The following is a 17,496-nucleotide window of genomic DNA, read 5'->3' on the forward strand; positions in this document are numbered from 1 at the left end:
AGCAACGAGGACCGGGTTGTAGAGCAAGGAACGACCCAGCGTTCGGATGAGCTATACGCTGGGCCACATGGATTGAAAAGGAGGGGCAATGGGACCAGAGGCAACAGTTGGGCAGGCTCTGCTCTCTGCTCCGCGATGGTTGCTTGGCTCTGCACTGAGCTGAGGCCGCGGCCTGCTCCGGACTTCGTGCCTGTGGACTTGCTTTCATTCTGAAATTCTATTTGCTATTCTGAATGCTATTTGCTCACTTTTATTGTTTGAACGATTTGATATTTATTTATTTCTGCACATTAGGTCTTTTTTTTTTTACAGGTTATTTTGGGTTTCCTTGTTTTGAGGCTGCCTGTAAGGAGACAAATCCAAAGGTTGTTTGATCCATACACACTTTGATCATAAATGTACTTTGAACTTTGAATATAAAAGCAAAGATGCTTTATAAGGCATTGGTGAGGCTTCACTTGGAGTATCGTGAGCAGTTTTGGGCCACTTATCTCAGAAAGGAAACATCGACATTGGAGAGGGTTCAAAAGAGTTTCCGAAAATGATTCAGAGAAAGAACGGTTTATCATGCAAAGAGCATTTGAGAGTATTTAATGGCTTTGAGCCTGTACTCGCTAGAATTTAGAAGAATGAGGGTGGAGATCTCATTGAAGCCTATCAAATATTGAGAATCCTAGATAGAGTGGATATGGAGAGAATGTTTCCTATAATGGGCGAGTCTAGGAGCAGAGGGCACAATCTCCCAACAGAAGGATGTCCATTTAGAATGGAGATGAGGAGGAATTTCTTGCACCAAAAGGTAGTGTATCTGGGCCTCTGGGTGTGGAGGCCAGGTCATTGGGTGTATTCAAGGTGAAGGTTCATAGATTTTTGAAAGGTCAGGGCATGAAAGGTTATGGGAGAAAGGCAAGAGAATGGGGTTGAGAGGGAGATGGACTAGCCATGATCAAATGGCAGAGCAGACTCAATGGGCCAAATGGCACAATTCTGCTCCATTGTCTTATGATATCATGGTAAAGACATTGCAAAGTGTCACTTAGAAAATACTGTAAAGATGTGGAGAGACGATTTACGATGCAAAGATGACTTTTTGGCCTCAACACTAGGTAATACATGTGACATAAATCCAATACTGTGCATCAGCAAGGTATCACCATCCCTGGTAGCATTATGCCATGGGGACTTTTTTTTTCCCCCAACAGCAGGAACTGGAAATCTGATCAAGGTTGATAGAAAAATGAGTGCTACTAAATAACCAAGAGATCCTGGATAAAAACCTGCTAGCCTCTGCCAGAAAACTTAAACTGGGGAGGATGTCCATCAATGAGCAGGACAACGGCCCAAGATACAGTGGCAGAGCACCCAAGGAGTGGCTTCAAATGAAGGAAGTTGATGTCCTTGCGTGGCCCAGTCAGGGCCCTGACCTCAACCTGGTCAAACATCTTTAACAAAGATCCCAAGATTGCTGTCCACTGCTGCGCCCCAACTACCCTGGCACAGCTTGAGCAAAGTTTCAAGGAGGAACGGGCAAATCTTGCTCCATCACATTGTGCAAAGCTAAGAGACTTACCCAAAAAAAAAACTATTTGCTATAACTGTTGTGAGAGGTGGTTCAATTTAGTTTGAAGCAAAGTGGGGGGTGGAGGGGGGTGAATACTTTTGAACTGCTAACATTTCAGGTTTTGTATTTTTTGTTTTTCATGCTTTACAATTTGTTTTTTTTTTCCTGAGCTCTACTGTAAAAAAAAGAGCATGTGATTCACAAATAAAAATTCTCAGTTATATTGATCAAAATCCCTGGCTGTAATACTGGTTTACGTGAACAAAAGGCTGGGGACTGAATACTTTCACAAGGCATGTTATGGGGCTGATTTCATGGACTTTCAGGTCACACTTTCAAATCAATACGTTCACATTCCTCCTTGGCGTTCTTTCACCTATCGCTGATCTCTTCTGGCCCTGTCTTGTGATATCTCTATATCTTTCTAATTCTGGCCTCTCGCACATCCCAGTTTGCTTTATCCAACATTTCCAGTTAAGCCTTGAAACCAGGATCTGGGCTTTTCTCTCAACCTCTCACACATTCTCTAAGATGCTCCTTAAAATCTGTACCATTCCTGTCCTAATACTGTAGCTCAGTATCAAATTTAATACAGTGATGGTCCTGTAAAAATGACCTCATGGGACATTTCAGCTCACCGAGAATTAACCAATGGACAAACTTTCAGTTTTATATTGCTTCAGTCAAATCAATAGAATTTCAACCTCTGTCGGTAAAGTCAAAGCGGATCTGCTGCTGGGATAGATTACAGACAAAGGATGGGAAAGTGCATTCCCAAATGTAATAAACCAATAGTCCCATATTTACAAGACACTATTAATCATCAATACAGGTTGAGTACACTTATCTGAAATTCCAAAATTTGAAAATTTTTGAAATCCAAATTTAAAAAAAATAAGCACTGACATGATGTGACAAATGGAAAATTCTACAAGGAGCTGGAAAGGTTTCCTGGCAGTACACAGGCCACTGCACACCATGGACAATTCTAAGTGACCTCACACATATAACGAATAGGTGAATGAAAAATAGAAAGGTATTGCATAAAGCAAAGAAATGAAGATTTCTATCATGTATCATTAGCGTTGGAATGAACGTATGCCGTTTAACGGTATGCTGATCATGAAACAAGCAAAGATCTATCACGATGACCTTAAAGCTGAAGGTAATTGAATATTCAGCAGGCTGGTTGCAGAAATTTAAGAAAAGGCATGGCATTACATTTTTAAAGCATAGCGAAAATCTACCACCAAAACAAGTCTACAATTCTATTATTTTTATACTTTACACAAAACCTTAAAAAATATAAATACAGTGTACTGTAACCTTTTAATCAAAACATGGCATCGTAGGTGGAGATTGAAAGCTTGTACAACAGCTGATTGAGGTTTTCTCCCGATGCTGCTGCACTGATTTGGTTACGCTGCACTCATTATATTAACGGTATGTAATCATTTTTACTGTCAAGCACATGAACAAGTGTAAGACAAAGATTGCTGATCAACAGCACATAAATTCAGAGTCAGAAATTAAGGCCATTCCAAGCTATCTCATTATATATTCCAAAATCCAAAAAAATTCAAAATCCAAAACCCATCCGGCCCCAGATAAGGGATGCTCAACCTGTATTACCAAATTTGTATTTTAAACATACTTGGTGGAGTAAAATGAAAACTTGTTTTGGAACAGTCCAAACTGCTTGGTGAGATGATCCATTGTAATCAGGAGCAACAATATAAAATATTCCATGACAGTTTGATTAAATGGGAGTGGTTTGCTACACTTAATACTGTAGCAACTGAGCTTTCTACTCAGGGAATCAAGGGAATGGTTTTCATTTTGCGAGCCTGCAATCCACAGAATCCATCTCAACAGAAGATTTACGAACGAACGGGAAGTTAGGTTTTGTTCTGGTTTCACAAACTCAATGTAGGCAAGTGCCATTATGTAACGCCTGTGCAGAACCAGTCCTACAGTGTGTCACTTGTCGCCGCACTGTTTGAGAAAATCAAATTACATAGTACTACGCTAGGTGCTAGTAGGCCATCAGAAGGTTCCAGGTATTGGAAGGAGGCAGTGAATAGAAACCACACACTTCTGGAGATAAGTTTTGTTTACAAGAAATAAAACAATATGTACAAAATATTTACATGAGCAAGAACAATTCAAAATTCCAACATTCTGTTTAGGTTCCAAATCTTAGATATCAAACCAAAACAAATTCCCTTTTAATTAGAATCAGTGAGATTCCTAATCTCTAACTAATTAGATCTAGCGTTATTCTCTATTTTTAAAGTTTACAGACTAAACTTTTTACTTATCCCTAGTTAGTTAGAAAATCAAATATGATTCCTATTCTTAAGTATTACAGTTAACTTCGTTTTCAGTTCCAAGCAGTATATCAACAAGTTTTAATTCAAAAATTATATAGAGTTTAACTTTCACGACAATTCTCCAGCATCACAACTCTTAAACAAAGTAAATGCCATTCAGTAACTTATCAAAGTCTCTGCAAAAATAATCAGTTCTTGCAGAAAATCAAATTCAGATTCTTCGAATGAAAATAAACTTATACATCCAACCATATTAAATGCTCTGCGTCATTACACATTTCATTCCTGCGCTGTTTCTTCATCTTGGGTGGCACGTCATCTTCTTCGTTCGTTCATTGGAATGAAATAGTTCACCATCTACGGCAAGTCAATTCACAAACTTGTACAAAACCAACTTGATCAAATCCCTTCGTATGATTTTACAGAACTAATTCCCGACTACACAGTAGGGATTTTGGACACTCGTCTTTGCTGATATTGTCGCCTTAAAGCTGCTACATGTTATAGCTGTAGCTTCAATAAGTCTTTTATTGCTATTGTCTCTCCTCCAGGGGGTTTCACCCTGTGGTTTTCTAGTTAGTAGGTGAAGATGCTCACTACTAATTCCACTCTTACAGTTCATGTCTTCAGCTTCTTATCATGGCTGCATTTCTCTCCTCGTCCACACCTGCATCAGCCAAGCCTTATTCTCATGTAGCGATTTTTTTCAAATCCTCTTTTTTAAAAAAAAAAATCAGCAAACCTTGTTTTCATCCTTCCGCAGGTGCAGCTTTCTAACATTACATCTTTGGGTTGAATTAACCTGGGATCCTCTCCGGATCAAAGACAAATCCTTGGTTACAACTTGCTATGAATAAAACATTCACAGCCTCACAGCACCTTAGAAGATAATATTTATTCATTTTAAGTGTGTTGTAAAGACCGTAGTGGTCAATGCTGCCAGAGCACAGCTGCGGAAACAACAGGGAGATAAATGACCAGATCTATTCTACTGATGTTAGTTGAAGGATTTTTGACTAGGTTATTGGGAAACCTTTCTTTAGTTTATTTGAATAATGTTATGTAATCTTCTACATTCACCTCAGAAGAACAGCAAGACCTCTGTTTAATAACTTGCACAGAACAGCATTCCCTCAGCGCTCCCACACATTTGGAAACATTTCCAAAAGATAGCATGATTACCTAAAGCTTAGCAACTTATCAAGAAGGAAACCGCATGGACGTAAAGGAGTAAGTCTGGCCCAATAACCTTCCCAGCTGCTCTTATAACACAGTAGCTGAACTCCCAATCATACATTTTACCTGGATCTTAAAGCCCCTTTCGACAAGGGCTTCATATGAAGCACACCTAGGAAAACTTAGAAAGCAACACAAATCCAGGACAGCAGAAGAGTTGCTTTAAAAATAGGAATTATGGTTAAGATGCAATATCAGACTGGAGGATCTACTGTTAAGCTTCCAATAAAACACAAGAAGAATAGGTAAGAAATACAACTACAAATCCGTAAAATTCACTGTAATACTAAAATAATGAGAACCACAGAATGTAGTAAAAAATTTAAAGAATAATTCAGATCACTCATGATCTTAATAGAGAAGACACTGAGGAAAAATTTCCACAAGACCATAAGACACAGGAGCATTATTAGGCCATATGGCTCATTGAGTTTGTTCCACCATTCCAACATGGCTGATTTATTTTCCCTCTCAACCCCATTCTCCTGCCTTCTCCCCCACAACCTTCGACACACTTACTAACATAGAACCTATCAAACTCTGCTTTAAGTATACCCAATGACTTGGCCTCCGTAGCAGTCTGCGGCAATGAATTGCATAGATTTACCACTGTCCGACAAAAGAAATCCCTCATTTTTGTTTCAAAGGGAGCTTCATTGTATTCTGTGGTCCTAGACTCTCCCACTATTGAAAACATCCTCTCCACATCCACTCTAGGCCTTTCAATATTTGTTAAGTTTCAATGAGCTCCCCCCTTCGTCCTCCTAAACTTCAGGGAATACAGGCCCAGATCCTACAAATGCTCCTCATACATTAATCCTTTCATTACTGGGATTCCTCTTGTAACCCTCTTGTCATCTGAACCCTCTCCAATGCCAGCAGCTCGTTTCTTAGAAAAGGGCCCAAAAGCTGCTCGCAATACTCCATGTATGATCTGACCAATGCCTCATAAAGCCACAGCTTTACATCCTTGCTTTTATATTCTAGTTCTCTCAAAATTAATGCTAACATTGCATTTTCCTTCCTTATTATTGACTCAACCTGCAAACTAACCTTTAGGAAATCTGGCATTAGCACTCACTACACTATACCCCATCTGCCACTTCTTTGTCCATTCTCCTTGTCTGTCCAAGTCCTTCCGTAGACTAACTGCTCCTTCAACGCTACTTGCCCCTCCTTCTTTGCATTGTCCAGAAACTTGGCCACAAAGCTATCAAGCCTATCATCCAGATCATTGACATGACATGAAAAGTAGGATACGCATGTGGACCACCACTAGTTAATGGCAACCAACTAGAAAAGGCCTGCTTTAATCCCAATCCTTGCCTTCTGCCAGTCAGTCAATTAATCTTCTGTCCTCACTGTTCAGAATTATGAGGAAATTCAACAGAGAGACTGTATGCCAACAGCAGTAAGCTTCGCTCCCAGAGGACAGGGACTTAAGATAATGGACACCACATGGGAGATAAGCAAGTAACGACCTAGAATATCTGGCCTGAAAGAATGGTGGAAGCAGTTTTAACAGCAACTTCTGAAAGACAATTGGATAAATAATTGAAGGAGGAAAAAATGTGCAGGTCTCCATTGTGCGAAATAGGAGATGGGCAGATCATGAGCTTCTGATTCTTCTACTTGCCTGTTTGGTGTGAGGGTAACAGCAGATTTAGCCTGGAATGCGTTACTGAGCCGACAATAGCTGGGTGCCACTGGGTGGCAGTGCTCTCCAGTAGATTCGCATTCCCACAGCTAGTCGAACCAAGTATGGCGTTTGCAATGCTGCACTCCATCCCCAGACAGATCTTGCTTAGCAGCACCCCACTCCTGGGTAGGTGAGCAGATGCCGTCAGTGTATGGATGAGAAACATTCAACCACAGAGTGAGGAGACAACACAAGCATCGTTTTCACAAGCAAGAACAAAAACACACACAGCATCCCCCCCACCCCCCAAAAAAATCTGATACACCCAGCTTGAGCACCTTTGTTACACCAGTGCCCAGGATTCAAGGCACATGCAGCCTCCGTAATACTTACACTTGAAGGTGGGCAATCAGCTGTCCAACAGTGATCTCTTCAGCCACCTTTTTGTACAGGCTCTGACTATTCAGCACCATGCTCTCCAGAATTGCCAGCGACCGCTGCAGGATGGAGGCATCCACTGTTGTTTGGTTAACATAGCTGGCAATCTGAGAAATCAAATAATTTCATCATTAGTGTTGGGAACCAATAACCAAATCAAAGAATGCAAGGGAGTTAAAGCTCTCGCCATCAGATTTCCGAACGGTCCGTGAACACTGCCTCGCTGTTCCCCTTTGCACTATTTTCTAAATTGTCATCTATAGTCATTTTTTTATGTCTTGCATTGTAACGCTGCCACAAAAAAAAAATTCACGACACACATCAGTGATAACAAACCTGATTCTGACCTGAAGGTACAGAACTCAGTCACACAGTGGAGTTACAGTTTCCATTTAACACAATTTGAAAGAGGCGAATACAGTTACAAGCAAGAGTTTTGGATAATAACAGAAATAAAGTACACTATTTGGCTTCTCAAGTCTGCTCTGATATTCAGGAAGATCACGGCTCGTCTTGTCTCAGATTCACTTCCCTGCATTAACCCATACTATTTAAAATCTAAAAATCAATTGCTCTTTCTTGAACCTTCTCTGTAGCCAAACCCCTGTGGCCTGTTAGGTACTTGAAACTTGCTCACTTTTGTCCTGAATGACTTAATTTTAAGACTATCATTCTTTGGTCACAACGCCCCAGCCAAGGAAAAGATTGACTGTTAAATCTCACAATAGTTTCATAATATTTTAAAACTCTAGAACGTATAGGTCCAGTCTGCTTGGTCCTTTCCCTGAGGACAAATGCACGATTCTCTGGCTCACTCTAATAAAAAGTTGGCTGGTGCAGAGACAGAAGGTCAAATGAAAACCACTGCATTGAAAAGTTAATTTATATTTGGAAATAACATTCAAAGTAAATTTATTATCAAAGTTGCTACACACAACCCGGAGAATATTCATTTAAAACACATTTAGTTTGATTGATTGGAGTCAGTAGACAGAGTCCTTAGGCGAGCGATGTCCAAACCTACAGACAATGAGATAAGCCAGATGTAGTGGTATAGTGGTTCACATACTTAAGTGTGTCTGCAGAGCACAAATTACTCCTCTGGGGACGAGTGGTAGTGGATGGGGATGGAATTTAAACCAATTGAAATAAATCCAATGCAAAAGCTTTAATATCAGCAAAAATAAAAAACACTGCTAGAAGAACTTGTGGATCAGATAGCATCCATGGAAAAAAAGGATGGTCAATGCTTTGGGTTGAGACCCTGTACCAGGACCAAGAGCACAGAGGGAAAACGGCCAGTAAACAGAAATGAGAAAGAGGGTGAGATAAAGGCCAGTAGGTGACAGGTAGTATCAAATGGACGAGGGGATTTAAGGGCAGATGGAGGCAGATTTTGAGGACAGGTGGTGGGGAAGGAGAGAAGCACATGTCCATTTCTCTTCCACACCCACCAGTCCATCCAGGAGCTCTTTCCCTGTGTTGACCTCTTCCATCGCCCTGCGTGCACCGGTAGAACGGAGGAGCAGACTTGATGACTCGAGTGGCCTAATCCTGCCCCTTTATTCTTATGCAGTAGGGATCAGACTTGCATCAAGTTGGTCGGCACAGAGACAAGACCAATGTACTTTACATCTAATGAACACTTCAACAGTGTAGCCAGGGAACTTGTTCACGAGCTTCAACAAAGAAAAACATCTCTGACTTTTTTTTTTATTCCTTGCGGAGAAACATTGCCCAGGAGTCCAAGCAGAATTTCACAGTTCTCCTTTAGATTTTTTTTAAAATGCCCAATCAAGAGGGCAGACAAGTGGGAGCAGACAAAAGGCAGGGGCATGAGTAGAGGAGGAGAAAGATGAAAGCAAGGATGAGAATTTGAAACTTGTAGCATTATTGGAAAACAGAGTCAAGGTCTGAGCAGTACAGCTTTGTATGAGCAACACTCACAACATGCTGGAGGAACTCAGCAGGTCGGGCAGCAGCCGTGGAAACGATGAGTCAACGTTTCGGGCCGGAACCCTTCGTCAGGACTGTAGAGGGAAGGGGCAGAGGCCCTATAAAGGAGGTGGGGGGAGGGTGGGAAGGAGAAGGCTGGTAGGTTCCAGGTGAAAAACCAGTAAGGGGAAAGCATATTTTACAGTGGGAGAGGCAAGGCCAAGCAGGATACTTTGGAATAGGCAAACCAGCAGGTAACAAAGCCCTAGGTGAGGGCATCAGAACGGTTGAGGTAAGGTGGGCTTCAGCCAGAGTTGGAACTTCCAGTGATCTTTTTGCACTATTTTTAAAAATTATATTCTTACTGTAATTTATAGTGATTTTTCTGCCTTGCACTGTACTGCTGCCTCAAAACACTACATTTCATGAAGGATGCCAGTGATAATAAACCAGATTTTGATGCTCTGTCCGCCAGAGAAAGCAGGATCTCCCAGTGGCCACACATTTTAATTCCACATCCCATCCCCATTCTGACATGTCTATCCACGGCCTCCTCTACTGTAAAGATGAGGCCACACTCAGGTTGGAGGAACAACACCTTATATTCCGTCTAGGTAGCCTCCAACCTGATGGCATGAACATCGACTTCTCTAACTTCCGCTAATGCCCCACCTCCCCCTCATACCCCATCTGTTACTTATTTTTATGCACACATTCTTTCTCTCACTCTCCTTTTTCTCCCTCTGTCCCTCTGAATATACCCCTTGCCCATCCTCTGGGTTCCCCCCCCCCCGCCTTTCTTCCCGGACCTCCTGTCCCATGATCCTCTTGTATCCCTTTTGCCTATCACCTGTCCAGCTCTTGGCTCCATCCCTCCCCTTCCTGTCTTCTCCTATCATTTTGGATCTCCCCCTCCCCCTCCAACTTTCAAATCCCTTACTCACTCTTCCTTCAGTTAGTCCTGACGAAGGGTCTCGGCCTGAAACGCCGACTGCACCTCTTCCTAGAGATGCTGCCCGGCCTGCTGCGTTCACCAGCAACTTTGATGTGTGTTGCCTGATCTTGATGCAGTGGTTTTGGAGCCCTGTCACACGACCAGTGCTTCAGAGGACCTGGCTGAGCCACAGGCAATCTCCTGGGGTGGGAACTTGTGCAACGTGCAGTGTTTGCGATGGGAACCAAAGAGACCTGACTCTCTCCTGCTCAGGTGCCCTTGAAATAATGGACAGCACTTTGATAGATCTGGGACAGGGAAGAGCTGCTGGAAGAGTGAAGTGTGCGGGGATGGAAGAGCGACCCAGAAGTTATTGCTGCTGACTCTGAGCTCCGGCAACACACATTCAATTCTGACGATGGGTGCTGTCTGTGCGGCCTCTGCTCTTTCTTACCGTTACAAATGTGGGGTTCCTCCCACATTCAAAAGATATGTAGGTTTACAGGTTAACGGACTATCAATCACCAATGCTGTAGGTGAATCAGCGGAGTTAATGGACATACAAGAAAATAGGTTACAGGGAAACAAGTATTCTAAGTGATAGTATGTATTCAATGGGCACAATGACCTTCTCCTATGCTGCAAGGAATCTCACGTAGGAAGTGTGGATCCTGGTGAGACTTTGAATGATATATCTGCAGTGTCAGACAAAGGACTCAGCTCCAGTGTGTGGAAACAGTCTGTAATTGCTTCACATCCAATGTTCTTTTAATATTTATTTAAGGGATGTGCCATATCTGAAGGTCATGAGTTCCAGCCCCAGCCAAGGCAGCGTGTTGTGTCCTTGAGCAAGGCACTTAACCACACATTGCTCTGCGACGACACTGGTGCCAAGCTGTATGGGTCCTAATGCCATTCCCTTGGACAACATCGGTGTCATGGAGAGGGGAGACTTACAGCATGGGCAATCTCCAGTCTTCCAAACAACCTTGCCCAGGCCTGCGCCCTGGAGAGTGAAGACTTTCCAGGCGCAGATCCATGGTCTCGCAAGACTAATGGATGCCTTAAATGGCATGCACAGGCCGAGGCAGCAGATACACAAGAAAGAAACTGAGCAAGAACTGTACTGGCATGGACACTGAAGGTGATTCATTTGTCCAAAGCTGAAAATATTTTCATTGTTTTATGAAATGTTATGACATGGGAGAAACCACTTGGCCCAACAGATCTGTATCAATTCACAGAGCGAATCAGTTTTCCCGCTAGCTTTTCTCCTGCAAGTTAATCAAAGTTCAAATCAAATTTATTAGCAAAGTGTTCATACCACACATAACCTTAAGATTCATTTTCCTGCAGGCATCCCGCAGGAAAACAAGGAAATACAACAGAATGCACGAGAAACCAAAGACTGGCAAATATACAATGTGCAAGTGTCAACAACTTGTGTAAATAATAAAAAAAGAGAGTAAACAAGTAATACTGAGACCACGAGCTGCAGAATCCCCGAAAGCGAGTTGACAGGTGGTGGAATCGGTTCAGTGCCAGGGTGAGTGAACCCGGTCCAGGAGCCCGATGGTTGCAGGGCACCAACTGCTCCTGAACCTGGTGGTGTGGGACCCAGGCTCCAGCACCACCCTCCTGACTGTAGTGGTGAGAAGAGAGGGAAGTGGAGCAAGTGGAGGTGAACAAGGTGGGCAGGCAGATTCGGCTTTGTTTTCTGCTCTCAGACCTCGATGCTTCAATCAGCGCCCTCTGCTCAGGCAATGGCCGACATTCGTCCTCTGCAAGGTGCTGTACCTGCATTCCTGAGAGTCATGTTCACCAAATCCTCCAGGAGATAGTAAAGTCACAAGTTAGCTCAGGTGGTTCAAAAATACGCTTCTTAAAGGGAAATTACAGACTGCAGATGGCAGCAATCGTAGTTCGGAAGAAGTATATCTAGTAATATTGTGAGCTGCCTACGAAACGTCACCGTATATCTCTGGTGCCATCTTAGTCTCCCCACATTGCCATCAACTTCCCTTGGATTCCGCCATTCATCTGCTTATGTGGTAATTTACAGTGACAATTAATTCACTGAGCCATATCATCGAGGTTCAGAGGAAATTGGTGCACCTGGAGGAACTCCAAACCAGGCTAAAATGCTGGGGTATGAAACAACTTCTACCCAGCATCTTGGTAGCAAATGTACAGTCACTGGAGAACAAGACTGAGGACCTAGGGCGAGATTGCTGGATTGAAGGGAAATGAGAAATTGCTGCATTTTGTTTCACAGAGACACAGCTCACTCCAGACAAACTGGATACATTGTTGAGACCTAAGGGCTTCTTGATACATTGGATCAAATGGACTGCTAATTCAGAGAAAGCAAGTTGTCGGGGCCGGTGTTTCATGATAAACTCTTTGTGGTGTTCAGACATCTATGTTCCCCTGACATGGAACATCTAATGATTGAGTGAGTGCTGAATATTTTACTTACCCGGAGAGTTCCCCTCCATGATCTGCACCAGAGTTTACATACCACCAAATGCCTATGTTAAGCAGGCACTCAAGGCACTGAGTGCCACTATCACCAAACATGAAATAGCCTAACCCCGACGCCTTTCAAATCATTGTTGGGGACTTCAATCAGGCTTGTTTAAAGAAATCTCTTCCCAATTATCATCAATATTTTACCTGCAGCCAGGGGTCCCAACACAATCAACCACTGCTATACTATGATTAGGAATGCCTACCATTCCATTCCAATTCCGCACTTTAGAAAATCTGATCACTCGGCTGTCCCCTCCTACCTGCATACAGGCAAAGGCTATAGAGCTCGACTCCAGAGACAAGGACAACAAGGACAACAAAGCTACAGGATTGCTTTGAGTCAGTGAATTGGACCTTGTTCAAGAACTTCGAGGATCTTAATGAATTCTCCATGGTTGAGCTCGACTCCAGAGACAAGGACAACAAGGACAACAAAGCTACAGGATTGCTTTGAGTCAGTGAATTGGACCTTGTTCAAGAACTTCGAGGATCTTAATGAATTCTCCATGGTTGTCACGGACTTTACAAAAATAGTCATAGAAGGGTGTGTCCCCAAAAAATCCATCAGCGTCTTCTCCAACCAGAAGCCCTGGATGAACCGAGAGATCCACAATCTGCTGAGGGCCAGATCAGTGGCATTCAGATCTGGCGAACAAGTAAAATACAAGAGGTCCAGGTACAATCTCCAGAAAGCCATGACATATGCAAAGTGGCAATTTTGGACCAAACTGGAATCACTGAAGGATGTTTGACAACTAAAATAATATCACCTCCTACAAGTGAAACCATATGACATTGGTGGTGACAAGGCTTTGCTCTCAAATGAGCTCAGTGCCTTTTATTCTCATTATGACTGTCAAAACAAGGAAGAACCTTCATGCCCTTGATGATCCTGTGATTTCTGTCCTCGAGGGTGACATGAGATCACCCTTCAAGAGGATGAACCCACTGAAAGCACACAGCCCCAAATAGAGGGACATGGCCGAGTACTAAAGACCTGGGCTGATCAACTGGCTAGAACCTCACCAATATCGGTAACTACTCGCCAAGGCAGTCTGAAGTATCCACTTGCTTCAAGCAGGATTCAACTGTACTGCTGAACGTAGCAACGTGCCTCAATGCCAATCATCCAGTAACACTTACATCCACTGTGATGTAGTGCTTTGAGAGGTTGATCAAACACATCAAATACTTCCTGAGAAGCAACTTGGATCTGCTCCAGTTTGCTTACCATCACAACAGGTCAACAGCAGATGCTATTTCATAAGCTCTTTGCTCAACCCTAGAACACCTGGACAATGAAAATGCATACATTAGGATGCTCTTCATTGACTAAAGCTCAGCATTCAATACTTTCGTTTCCTCAAAACTAATCAATATGCTTCAAGGCCTGGCTTCGATATCTCCTCTGCAACTGGATCCTCAATTTCTTCACTTGCTGACCCCAGACGGGCTGGGTTGGCAAAAACCTCTCCCCCACAATCTCCATCAGCATAGATGCACCACAAGGCTGTGTGCTTAGCCCTCTGCTCTATTCGCTTTATACATACAACTGTGAGGCTAACCGCAGCTTCAATGCCATATTTAAGTTTGTTGACGACCCCAGTCATTGGCCAAATCAAAGGTGGCGACGAATCAGCACATAGGAGGGTGAATGAAAACCTGACTGTGTGGTGTCAACAACCTCTCACTCAACGTCAGCAAAACCAAGGAGCTGATTACACTAGACAACTAATTTTTTCCCCCAAAAGCGTTGCTTCCTCAGAAATTTTTTTTGCTTAATTTTTTTCGACCACTTGAAGCTGAACACAAATATTGTACAAGTTCAAACTACTTTGTATCACCTAGGAATTTGTGGAGAAACAACAAATTAACTTTTATTGAATATATTACATAGGTTGGCGCGTGGCCAAGTGGTTAAGGTGTTCGTCTAGTGATTTGACGGTCACTAGTTTGAGCCTTGGCTGAGGCAGCGTGTATGCCCTTGAGCAAGGTACTTAACCACACATTGCTCTGTGACGACACTGGTGCCAAGCTGTATGGGTCCTAATGCCCTTCCCTTGGACAACATCGGTGGCGTGGAGAGGGGAGACTTGCAGCATGGGCAACTGCCGGTCTTCCATACAACCTTGCCCAGGCCTGAATCCTGGAAACCTTCCAAGGTGCAAATCCATGGTCTCATGAGTCTAACGGATGCCTATATAAAAAAATACATTTAATTGCATAATGCTGTTGATGCTTTGGAATGGTTCAACTAAACTAAAAATCTTTTGATGATTTTCATTTGTACTCAGTGTCTGCGACTTCTCAATTAAGTATCTAACAATAATCAGCCAGCCAGCCAGCCAGCACTGATGGATTCCAGTTGCCCTGACACTGTTTCTCCATGACCACAATGTCCTGGTGAAACCTTTCACCATGCTCGTCACTGACAGTACCAAGATTTGCTGGGAGGAAGTCTAAATGCAAATGCAGTAAACAAATTTTTAGTGACATGCTGCACTTTATGGTTCTGTATGCTTGAAGCATGTTGTCAACCAGCTGCATGTAGTTTGGTGCTCTGTAGTTGCCAAGATAATTTTCAACAACATCCTTGAATGCTTTCCATGCAAGTTTCTCTGGTCCTGTTGGAAGTTGTTCAAATTGCCTGCCTTTGATGACCTGTCTGATCAGTTTTAATGACAGAGAGCAGGACCCAAGATAAAACAAGCTCTTGTCAAGTCCAACTCCGTCAGAAGCCTTGGTGTTTCAGGGCACAGTTGTGTTCCCAGAAACTCTCTGCATTGCAATTTTCAATAACGAGAAGCCACCTCATTGGAGCATGTATCAAGAAACAAGAGCTGAACACAACTGGGCAGAAATTTGTGAATTCTAACTCAATGGCTGTAAAGTGACAGTTGTCTGACAAGGGAGTAGAGCTGAGTGATGTACTTTATACTTTACTGTCGCCAAACAATTGATCATCACAGTGATATTTGATTCTGCGCTTCGTGCTCCCTGGAGTACAAATGGATAGTAAATATTAAAAAAATTAAATTATAAATCATAAATAGAAAATAGAAAAGGGAAAAGTAAGGTAGTGCAAAAAAAACTGGGAGGCAGGTCCGGATATTTGGAGGGTACGGCCCAGATCCGGGTCAGGATCTGTTCAGTCTTATCACAGTTGGAAAGAAGCTGTTCCCAAATCTGGCTGTACGAGTCTTCAAGCTCCTGAGCCTTCTCCTGGAGGGAAGAGGGATGAAAAGTGTGTTGGCTGGGTGGGTCGTGTCCTTGATTATCCTGGCAGCACTGCTCCGACAGCGTGTGGTGTAAAGTGAGTCCACGGACGGAAGATTGGTTTGTGTGATGTGCTGGGCTGTGTTCATGACCTTCTGCAGCTTCTTCTGGTCTTGGACAGGACAACTTCCATACCACAGGGAATGAATGACAAGAGGGCAATGGTGGTAAGTGGGAGGAGGATGTCTTCATAAGGTATTCAAAAAGCTGTAGTTTTCCTCATCAACAGCTGAGAGCCAGTGCTCTTGTGTCAGAAGTTTAAGAGTGCAGTGGTAAGTGATTTGAGGAAAAGGTTCTTCCAGAAGTAAGCACTGTATTTAGAGTGGCTTAGCAGGGCAAGAGGAAAATAAACGGAGAGCAAAACATGAAAATAGTCAGTGACTGATCTCAAATATCATTGAGAAAGCATAGAAAACAACACATGAAATGAGAAGATAGCGGAGGCAATAATGAATATAAAGAGTTGACATTACATTAAAGGTTGTGGCAGCATGGATCACAAACTGAGTTAGGGACAAAACAGGAATTATTTTTGGACTGGAGGAAAGCACATGTTATTCCTGAGACTACTATTGTATTTCAATAGTTTGGACCTTTCAACCGAGGGGATAGTTTCAAGATTTTCAGATGAGAAAATATGGTGATTATAGACTTCAGGAGGATACAGGCAGGCTGGTGGAATGGAGAGGCACAAGAAAGTGAACACAATAAAGTATGTAGGGCAGAAATCTTTGGGCCAATTGTGAAATCTCAAAAACACAGAAAATGAATCTGAACACCAAAGCAGTGTGATCATGGACCTTTATCAATATATGGTTTTGCCACCAATGAAGCATGGAGTCCAATTCTAATCATCCAATTAGAACAGGTGTGCAAAGGCCCAAGACAAGACTCGAAAGTCTCACTGGAACGGTCCAGGAAGTGTGGGGAGGCGGGGAGGAATAGAATAATTTCCCTTAGGGACAGAGAAGATGGTAGAGAGATTTATTGGAAGAATTTTGAGTTACTCAAAGTAATGAGCCCAGGCAGCAGACCTCTTGATCCTCTTCCCATTAGAGGAAAGTTCAAAGAGCAAGTAACCGAAGGACTTTGGCAAGAGGACCAAAGGAAAACCCTTAAAAAGACACAAAACTGAATAGATGGTTAGCAAGTGAAACATACTGCCCAACTAGAAGGTGGATACTAATTCACTCCGGCTTTTCTAGGTCAGTACTTGGAGGAAAGTAAATGTAGGGCATCTTAAATTCTTCAGCTGAACAGCTTCTTTCTCTGGTCTATCATTCTGAAAGTAGAAACACAAGAGACTACAGACGACAGAACCTGAAGCGACAAACAAGTTGCTGGAAGAACTCAGCAGCTCGAGAGGCATCTGTGGGAATTGTTCACATCCTGGTCAAAACCCTGCATCACAAGCGAGAAGTTCTGGGAAACTTGGCACAAAGCTTGCATGTGTCAGGATGGATCTTGTGCACGAGTCTCCATGGAGACTTGAAACTAAAGCTCTGTGCTTCAGAGGCACAAATTAATGCAGCATATGGCTGTAAACTGCCATGGAAGATGAAAAATCTGCTGCAGAGACTGGCCCCTAAGATGCTTTTGAAAATAATTTACC

At 42.8% G+C, this 17,496-nt stretch overlaps 1 protein-coding gene across 7 annotated transcripts in view; it reads right to left on the minus strand.

The window, feature by feature from the left end:
• Window positions 1–17,496, minus strand: part of LOC140185265 (engulfment and cell motility protein 2) — a 228,658-nt gene that overhangs the window by 61,872 nt on the left and 149,290 nt on the right. For all 7 annotated transcript variants that reach the window (XM_072238668.1, XM_072238665.1, XM_072238660.1 and 4 more), the window contains one exon: window positions 7,163–7,314. In XM_072238668.1, coding sequence (XP_072094769.1) covers window positions 7,163–7,314 — 152 coding nt within the window. The remainder of the gene's footprint in view (window positions 1–7,162; window positions 7,315–17,496) is intronic.

Source organism: Mobula birostris, chromosome 2 (genome assembly GCF_030028105.1).
Source record: "Mobula birostris isolate sMobBir1 chromosome 2, sMobBir1.hap1, whole genome shotgun sequence".
Taxonomy (NCBI): Eukaryota; Metazoa; Chordata; class Chondrichthyes; order Myliobatiformes; family Myliobatidae; genus Mobula; species Mobula birostris.